This window comes from Alosa pseudoharengus, unplaced genomic scaffold (assembly GCF_046254945.1).
Source record: "Alosa pseudoharengus isolate Yale_2024_CS ecotype anadromous, Long Island Sound unplaced genomic scaffold, YU_APseudo_1.1 YU_APseudo_1.1_scf_22, whole genome shotgun sequence".
Classification (NCBI taxonomy): domain Eukaryota; kingdom Metazoa; phylum Chordata; class Actinopteri; order Clupeiformes; family Clupeidae; genus Alosa; species Alosa pseudoharengus.
This window is the reverse complement of record NW_027468680.1, coordinates 3,464,107-3,474,106: the sequence shown is the minus strand read 5'-3', so window position 1 is coordinate 3,474,106 and position 10,000 is coordinate 3,464,107. Positions and strand designations below refer to the sequence as shown.

The 10,000-nt window shown below is 46.4% G+C and overlaps 1 protein-coding gene across 1 annotated transcript in view; it reads left to right on the top strand.

Annotated features, from left to right (window-relative positions):
- The window catches only part of LOC143139499 (neuropilin-1a-like), a 49,464-nt gene that overhangs the window by 28,823 nt on the left and 10,641 nt on the right, over positions 1 to 10,000 (top strand). Inside the window, exons 7-11 of the mRNA XM_076300086.1 lie at positions 2,115 to 2,270; positions 4,588 to 4,591; positions 5,239 to 5,585; positions 6,504 to 6,648; positions 9,404 to 9,559. Of these exons, the coding sequence (XP_076156201.1) occupies positions 2,115 to 2,270; positions 4,588 to 4,591; positions 5,239 to 5,585; positions 6,504 to 6,648; positions 9,404 to 9,559 (808 nt within the window). The remainder of the gene's footprint in view (positions 1 to 2,114; positions 2,271 to 4,587; positions 4,592 to 5,238; positions 5,586 to 6,503; positions 6,649 to 9,403; positions 9,560 to 10,000) is intronic.

Below are 10,000 nucleotides of genomic sequence, written 5' to 3'. Positions count from 1 at the left end.
TGAGAGAAAATGGGCAACAATAGCCATGCAATGAAATAAAACAGTTTGACGTAATTGTTTATTTGACAGTTTACTTTATTTTTTAACAGATAGCCTAGTCTAAAAAGCATGTGATACTTCCATGAAGCCAGGCAGATTCCAAGGTCCATTTTGAAAAACAGTGCAATAATCAGTTATTTACAGAACTTTATATCAAGACTTTCATGAACCATTATCAGTGAATGATATTGACAAACATTAAATCATGTACGCATATGGATGTAAGCATCGGAACATCCATTCATATCACGAAGGGTATGTCTCTGGATGGAGTTTTAAAATCTGTCTGGATTGTTTTGTTTTTTTATAAAGTCCAAAGCATATACATACCTTCCGAAATCGCCTGATTTCCGTTGCATGTTGACAGCTGCTGGACTGGACTGGACGGTTTGAAGAGTAACGATCTGTTCCTCCTAACTCTCAAATAATTATGCAGCTGGGTTAAAGTCACCCCGGTGCTGGGGAGTGTACTTCATGTCAGGTGGGGGAGAGGAGGGGCGCTGTCCTAAACTATCAACCCAGCTGTTATAGAAAATAACCCAACATGAGTAAAAAACAACCTCAAAAAATGACCCAACAGCCTCAACCCAGCGTTTGGGTTGAAAAAATAACCTAGCATTTTTTAGAGTGTGTGTGTGTGTGTATGTGTGTGTGTGGGGGAGGGGGGTATATGTGTTTGTATGTGTGTGTGTGTATGGGGGTGGGTGTACACTCACCTTATCTCTCTTACTGTGTGTGTGTGTGTGTGTGTGTACACTCAACCTATCTCTCTTACTGTGTGTGTGTGTGTGTGTGTGTGCGTGTGTGTGTGCGCGCGCACGCGTTTGTGTGTGTTTCTGACAGTATAGTAATGTAATCAGCTTGATGGCTTTAGCAGACGCATTACAGATCTGATAAGTCATGTTTCTAAATATGAACCATTTGAGACAGACAGACACACACACACACACACACACACAAACAAAGAAACCTTTACACAGTACAGCAGACTCTCTCTCTCTCTCACTCTCTCACTCTCACAAACAGTCTCTTTCTGACATACACATACACACCAATACACACACACACACACACACACACACACACATTCCTGCTCTAATTCAAACTGGGCCAATCTCTCTCACACACACATTCCTGCCGACCCAAGCACGTCCTTGTGACCGAGTTGATGTGGATCATTAGTTGTGCTTAATCTGTAAACATGCTAACTTACGTTTGTTTGTCTGTCTGAGTTGATGTGGATAATTAGTTGTGCTTAATCTGTAAACATGCTAATTTACGTTTGTTTGTCTGTCTGAGTTGATGTGGATCATTAGTTGTGCTTAATCTGTAAACATGCTAAGTTACGTTTGTTTGTTTGTTTGTCTGTGTTGATGTGGATCATTAGTTGTGCTTAAGCTGTAAGAATGCTAACTTACGTGTGAGCATACAGTATGCGTGTGTGTGTGACAGTGAATTCATGTGTGTGTGTGTGTGTACTCTTGTAATCGTATTAATACTGTGTGTGTGTGTGTGTGTGTGTGTGTGTGTGTGTGTGTGTGTGTGTGTGCGTGTGCTTGTGTGTGTGTGCTTGTGTGTGGAACTGTGCATGTGTGCGTGTTTTATTGCCTGATTCGTGATTAGAGTCTAGCAAACAGAGTCTATAAGATCTGCAAATTGTGTTTTATATGTGAAAACATGTTAATGGTTTTGTGAAAAAAGTGGTTGATTCAAGAAATCTGTTCAGGCAGCAGAGCATTTGGTTCAGAGAATGAGGTTTGGTGTTCTAGCATTTGGTTCAGAGAATGGGGTTTGGTGTTCTAGCATTTGGTCATTTGGTTCAGAGAATAGGGTTCAGTGATCTAGCCTTTGGTTCAGAGAATGGGGTTTGGTGTTCTAGCATTTGGTTCAGAGAATGAGGTTTAGTGTTCTAGCATTTGGTCATTTGGTTCAGAGAATGGGGTTTGGTGTTCTAGCATTTGGTTCAGAGAATAGGATTTGGTGTTCTAGCATTTGGTCATTTGGTTCAGAGAATGGGGTTTGGTGTTCTAGCATTTGGAGAAAACTGTAACATGCCTTGTTGTGTGTCACTTTAGGTGGATCTCGGCTTCCTGAAGTATGTGTCTGCCATTGGAACTCAGGGTGCCATCTCCAAGGAGACCAGGAAGCCCTACTACGTCAAGACCTACAAAGTTCTCCTCAGCACCAACGGAGAAGACTGGCTTCCAGTCAAAGAAGAAGGGAAACACAAGGTGTGTGTGTGTGTGTGTGTGTGTGTGTGTGTGTGTGTGTGTGTGTGTGTGTGTGTGTGTGTGTGGATGTGTGTGAATGAATGCAAGGGCCATGATTGCATTAAGCCTATTTTATGCTTCTGCGTCGCAAACCCCTCTCCAACCCCTCCACCGTAGCTCCACGTGCACCTCCAAAAATGTTAAACTTTGCATCGAGGCGACGCAGACCGCAAGGACTGTGATTGGTCAACTCGTACTGTGTATTGATAGTCGGTGTTTTAAGCAGCCTACTGTGTTTGCAAATAAACTCAGACATATTTTGGTTACAATGACGGAGTTATCCGTTTGTAAAGTGTCTATATGTCAGTAACGTTTTGAAATTAGCACCCCGCCAGTAGGGTGGTTCACAAAATAAATGTTCACCAAATTTTGCCAGATCACATTTTGTCTTGTTCCAATTGGCATTGTAAGCATCTGTACCAAAAATGGAGTCAATTGCTGCACATTTAGGGGTGGCACACTTTTTCACAATATTGACACACACACACAATACATGATGTATTGGTATCCGGATAAAACCATTGCAGGTGCTGCATTGAAGAGCATTGGATGACATTTGTGGTATCTGTCAGAAGAACTCGTCGCCCTGGCATTTTTTGATGCTCAGCTCACCACCATTGGTAGTGGTTAGTGAGGTCCCCCCTTCCCTGTGAAGCGCTTTGAGTGTCGAGAAAAGCGCTAAATAAATGTAACATGTTGTTGTTGTTGTTGTTGTTGTGTTGATGTTGAAGAAAAAGAGACAATGCTGAGAAATCTTGAAAGACGCCCTGGGAAGATGCTCAAAGACTTGATGCCAAGTCTTTCTTCCACAAGAGCAGTACAGCTACTATCTCTGGCCTCGTCACTTGCTGCTCAATCCACTTCTTTGAGGTTCTTACTGAAGGCCAAATGGATGGCAGAAGTAACCCTGATGATGTGAGGTCCATTCTCACAGATGAGAATCTGCGTCAAAAAGTTAATTCCTTGAAGGTCATCAACGACAGCGCAGAGAGAGGCATTGCCCTTATTAAACGCTGTCAACAATCTGTGCGAAACGAAGTCCAAAAGCATTTTTTGCTACGTGTTGTGCAAGGACACAGAGATATAGTATCAAAAAGAACAAAGTCATCATACAGCGAATAGTGTTTGAACTGTTCTAATGTTCTTACTCGTTTAGTATGAGTACAGGGAGAGATTATTAATGACCATACTTATCTTTTATTTTGTTCAAGTATCTGGTGCCTGCGAAAGTTATGCATTCTTAGGTTGAGCAATTGTGAAAAAGTGTGCCACCCTTTACTGGCGTCCTATTGGCTCAATTTTTGGTACAGATGTTCAAAATGTCAAGGCAAAATGCGATCTGGCAAAATTTGGAAAACTTTTACTCATACCATTATATTGTGAACCACCCTACCCGCCAGCAAGCAGTACTCTGTGGGCAGTTGTGCTAAAGTTCGCATGCTACCATAACTTCAGACTTATTTGCTGGTTACAGTAACTAGGTCAATGGGGTTTGCCATTCTGAGTACCGTTTCGGTCATACAGTCTACTGTTTTCTGTGGTGAGCGACGCAGATGTGTTGCAAAGCAACCCGACGCAGAACCATAAAATGGTCACAACAACGTACTGTAGGAGTGGCGACGTAGCTACGCCGTGGAGTTGACGCAGAAGCATGTTGAGCCCTTTACTTTTGTGTATAAGTGTACACAATTATAGCAAGATTAGCGATGAACTCCCAATGCAGTTCTACTAGTGTGCTTTATACTGTATGCAGGTTATATCCACTGATGTGTCTGTGTGTGTGTGTGTGTGTGTGTGTGTGTGTGTGTGTGTGTGTGTGTGTGTGTGTGTGTGTGTGTGCATGCACGTGTGAGGGTAGGTACGAGCATCTATTCCCGTCGATGTATATTAAATTTGTTATCTGTTTGTGTGTGTCTGTATCTCTCTTTATACCTGTCACTGTGCATTGAGATTACTGTGTGTGTGTCAGAGTGTCAGGTAATACACACACACACACACACACACACACACACATACACACGCACGTATGCACACAAACGCACGCACGCATGCACGCAAGCACACATACGCACGCACGCACGCACACACACACACACACACACACATACACACATACACACACACACACACACACACACACAGATACCATTTTTACAGATACACTGAAATACTGTGAAAATGTGTATGTGTGTCTGTCTGTGTGTGTAAGTGTGTGTGTTTGTGTGTGTGTGTGTGTGTAACATTTGACTGTAAGTGTGACTGTTTCTGTGTTTTGTAGGTATGTGTGCGTCTGGTGTGTGTGTGTGTGTGTGTGTGTGTGTGTGTGTGTGTGTGTGTGTGTGTGTGTGCGTCTGTGCGTGTCTGTGTGTGTGTGTGTGTGTGTGTGTGTGTGTCTGTGTGTGTGTGTGTGTGCTCAGCTCTGAGTGTGACTAAGAGTGCACTGTGAACTGGACAGGAAATGAATAGTCTGTCTGCTTCCTGGGTCAACTACTGGACCCACTCATTTGCCCCCAGTAGGGCCTATTTCAAAATTCAGTGTGTTTGTGTGTGTGTCTGTGTCTGTGTGTGTGTGTGTGTGTGTGTGTGTGTGTGTGTGTGTGTGTGTGTGTGTGTGTGTATGTGTGTGTGTGTGTGTGTGTGATCTATATACTCAAGAAGCAAATTGACTTGTCTCCCAAGGGATGCTGCTTATGTTTTGAACGTAATAAGATCCCCCTCTCTCCTGTCCTCTCCCTCTCTTTCTCTTTCCTCCCCTCCCTCTCCCTTTCTCTCTCCCCTCTTCCTCTCTTTTCCCCTCTCCATCTTTCCCTCTTTTCTCCTCTCCTCTCCTCTCCCTCTCTCTCCCTCTCTCTTTCTCTCTCTCCTCTCCCTCCCTCTCTTTTCTCCTCTCTTCCTCTCTCTCTCTCTCTCTTGCCCCCCCCACCTCCAGATGCCCCGTGTTCGGCCATGTTGGGGATGGTCTCGGGGCAGATCGCTGACTCCCAGATCTCCGTGTGGCCTCCGGTGGAGCGCAGCTGGCTGGCGGACTCTGCTCGGCTGATGACGGAGAGTAACGGCTGGACGCTGGCGGCAGCGGCCCTGGCGCCTGTGAGCCCCCCCGCTGAGCCGCCCTTCCTGCAGCTGGACCTGGGGAGGGAGCGTCTGGTCAGCGGGCTGGTCGTGCAGGGGGGCCGGCTCAAGGAGAAACCCGTCTTCGTCCGGCGCTTCCGTGTGGCGCACAGCACTGACGGAACCGTCTGGAACAACGTCCTGGAGCAGAACAGCACTCACAACAAGGTGGGGGGGGGGTCGAGAGAGGAGGAGAGAGAGGGAGTGTGTGTGTGTGTGAGACAGAGAGAGAGTGTGTGTGTGTGTGAGACAGAGAGAGAGAGTGTGTGTGTGTGTGAGACAGAGAGAGAGTGTGTGTGTGTGTGTGACAGGCAGATAGGGTGACATAGATAGATAAATATATATAGAAAGAGATAGAATAGGATATCGAAAGATAGAAGACTTCACACACACACTCTGCATTTTATGTTGCTATGACGACGCAAAGTGTCATGCACAGAGCTCCACAGATTTGAACTCAAAGCAACATGTCACCATGGCAACCACCATCATCATTCAGGAATTGATATAACGGTGTCGGAGACTAAAGAGTCTAAAGACTAAAGAGTCAACAGCTCAATGGCATGATCATGAACTCCCTCCCTATCCCTCTCTCTCTCCCTCCCTACCTCTCTATCACTCCATCTCTCCCTCCCTCCCTCTCTATCCCTCTCTCTCTCCCTTCCTCTCTATCACTCCTCCCTATCACTCTATCCCTCCCTCCCTCTCTATCACTCCATCTCTCCCTCCCTCCCTCTCTATCCCTCCCTCTCTCCCTCCCTTCCTCTCTATCACTCCTCCCTATCACTCTATCCCTCCCTCCCTCTCTCTCTCCCTCCCTCCCTCTCTATCACTCCATCTCTCCCTCCCTCCCTCTCTATCACTCCTCTCTATCCCTCTATCCCTCACCTCCTTCTCTATCACTCCATCTCTCCTTCCCTCTCTATCACTCCATCTCTCCCTCCCTCTCTATCACTCCATCTCTCCCTCTCTTCCTCTCTGTCTCTCCATCTCTCCCTCCCTCCTTCTCTATCACTCCATCTCTCCCTCCCTCCCTCCTTCCCTCTCTATCACTCTAATGTCCTCATCTCTCTCTCCCTCCATCAGCTGTTTGTGGGGAACCTGAATCATGACACCCCGGAGGTGCGTGAATTGGGGCCACTGATGATGCGTTTCCTGCGGGTGTACCCCGAGCGTGGCGCTCCTGACGGCATGGGCCTGAGGCTGGAGGTCCTAGGCTGCGACCCCCAGGGTGAGACCAGCAGCACACATAGCACATTATAGCACATAATAACACATTATAACATATTTATAACACATTTATAACACATTTATATGCCAAGGTGAGACCAGCACATTATAACACATTATAACACATTGTAACACATTGTAACACATTATAACACATTGTAACACATTGTAACACATTCATATGCCAGGATGAGACCAGCAGCACATATAACACATTCATACCTAACACACCATACATACCTAACACACATTCCCTGTTTATGGGCCGTATACACACCAGACACCAGTATGAGACCCACAGACACCAGCATGAGACCCAGAGACACCAGTATGAGACCCACAGACACCAGCATGAGACCCAGAGACACCAGTATGAGACCCATAGACACCAGCATGAGACCCAGAGATACCAGTATGAGACCCACAGACACCAGTATGAGACCCAGAGACACCAGCATGAGACCCATAGACACCAGTATGAGACCCAGAGACACCAGTATGAGACCCAGAGACACCAGTATGAGACCCAGAGACACCAGTATGAGACCCACAGACACCAGTATGAGACCCACAGAAACCAGTATGAGACCCAGAGACACCAGCATGAGACCCAGAGACACCAGCATGAGACCCAGAGACACCAGCATGAGACCCAGAGACACCAGTATGAGACCCAGAGACACCAGTATGAGACCCAGAGACACCAGCATGAGACCCAGAGACACCAGCATGAGACCCAGAGACACCAGCATGAGACCCAGAGACACCAGCATGAGACCCAGAGACACCAGTATGAGACCCAGATTGCATCAGACACTCAAAACCAGAGTTGGCAGAGACAGAGAGAAGAAAGGGAGAGAAAGAGAGGGAGGAGGGGAGAGAGAGAGGAAAGAAGGGAGAGAGAGAGGGAGGGAGAGAGGGAGGGAGAGAGAGAGGGAGAGAGAGAGGGAGGGAGAGAAAGAGAGGAAAGAAGGGAGAGAGAGAGGGAGGGAGAGAGGGAGGGAGAGAGAGAGGGAGAGAGAGAGGGAGGGAGAGAAAGAGAGGGAGGAAGGGAGAGAGAGAGGGAGGGAGTCTGTTGACTCATCAGTGTCCTCTTTCTGTCTACTTGGCCTGGCTGTCCGTCTAGCTGTTACTTCACCAGGGGAGGTAGTGTGAGAAAGGTTGAGTGTGTGTGAGGGGGTGTGTGAAGGAAATTCTTATGGCAGTGTGTGTGTGTGTGTGTGTGTGTGTGTGTGTGTGTGTGTGTGAAGGAGAGTCGCAGGAGGGTAAAGGGTGAGGGAGAGTCAGAGAGGGAGGAGAGAGGCTCCAGCTGTTCTTATCGGCCACACATACAGTACCTACACACACACACACACACACACACACACACACACACACACACACACACACACACACACACAAACAAAGAGTATCAGACATACAAAAGCTCCCGAGAAAATACTGTACTGTATTCCACACACACATACACACACAACACAGATGCACACACACACACACACACACACACACACACACACACACACACACACACACACACACACACACACACACACAGAAATTTCTATTTATACAAACAAAGGGTATCAGATACACAAAAGCTTTAAAGAAAATACTGTACTGTACATTCCACACACGCGCGCACACACACACACACACACACAAACATCTGGTATGGATTAGATGCATGTGTTCTGGTTTCTGTAAGAATGTGCTTTGCCCTCACTGAGACTGAACATGCAGGAAGGGTTACTCTGACTGTGTGTGTGTGTGTGTGTGTGTGTGTGTGTGTGTGTGTGTGTGTGTGTATACATACGTTGAATTGACATCAAAATCATGTCATTCGGATGTGTTTTGAGAAAGTTCGATTTTACCGCTACAAAACGCTATTTTTTATACCTATTCTACAGTTCCAAACAACGTTACACTTACGTGGTAGTGAGTAGAGGGTCCTTAAAGCCAAACCGAAGTATCCCGAGGTCTTTATGTGGTCGGATAGAGAGTCCAGAATGAATTTCATCAAGCCAGTACCTTTCCGGAAATGTTGCTGCTGCAGCTGGCTTCTTTAGGGGAAAGTCCGTACGAGTCGTTTGCCGAGTGTGGAGTAACACGCTCTGGAAATTCACAATTTCTTCGCCGTTTTAAAAAAAAAAAAAAAATTAGTCCAGTATTTCTTTTGAAATTGAAATGAAGTTGTATGCAACAGCAAACCCTAGCTTACTAACAGGTTGGAATTTTGAAATGTCACGTGACGTGATGTCGTGCAACGACGTGATGCAATCGACTCCTACGACTTTCCCCTAAAGATGCCAGCTGCAGCAGCAACATTTCCGGAAAGGTACTGGCTTGATGAAATTCATTCTGGACTCTTTATCCGACCACATAAAGACCTTGTGATACTTTGGTTTGGCTTTAGGGACCCTCTACTCACTACCACGTAAGTGTAATGTTGTTTGGAACTGTAGAAGAGGTATAAAAATAGCGTTTTGTAGCAGAGAAATGACATGCCCTGGTCACATCCAGGCTAACGAGTTTTGACCTAAAACGGTAAAACTTTCGAAACGTTCGAACTTTCTCAAAACACATCCGAATGACATGATTTTGATGTCAACTCAACGTATGTACTCCCAATCATCCGTAAATTGATCTAAAGTGCATTTTACTCCGGATAATTCCTTTAAGTACTGTAAGCCATATTTAATCCAAAGTTTCTATCAGGCACAAACACACAAGTTGACATGTCCCCCCCCCCCCCTCAGCGCCCACCACCCCTCCTCCTCCCACCACGCCCACGGTTACCACGGCAGCTGTCACCATGACGACGGGCGCCACATCTCCCCCTCTGACTCCACTTGCCACTGTGACACCTGAGGATTGTGAAGGGCATGAAGGATGTGATGATTATGGACCAACAGGTAAACACACACACACACACACAAACACGCACAGATGCACACACACGCACACACACACACACATGCACATACCCACAGATGCACACACACCACACACATACACACACATGCACACACACACACACACAGATGCACACACACACACACACATGCACATACACACAGATGCACACACACACACACACACACACACACACAGATGCACACACACACACACATGCACATTGTGCATGTGAGGATTGTGAAGGGCATGAAGGATGTGATGATTATGGACCAACAGGTAAACACACACACACACACACAAACACGCACAGATGCACACACACGCACACACACATGCACATACCCACAGATGCACACACACCACACACATACACACACATGCACACACACACACACACAGATGCACACACATGCACATACACACAGATGCACACACAC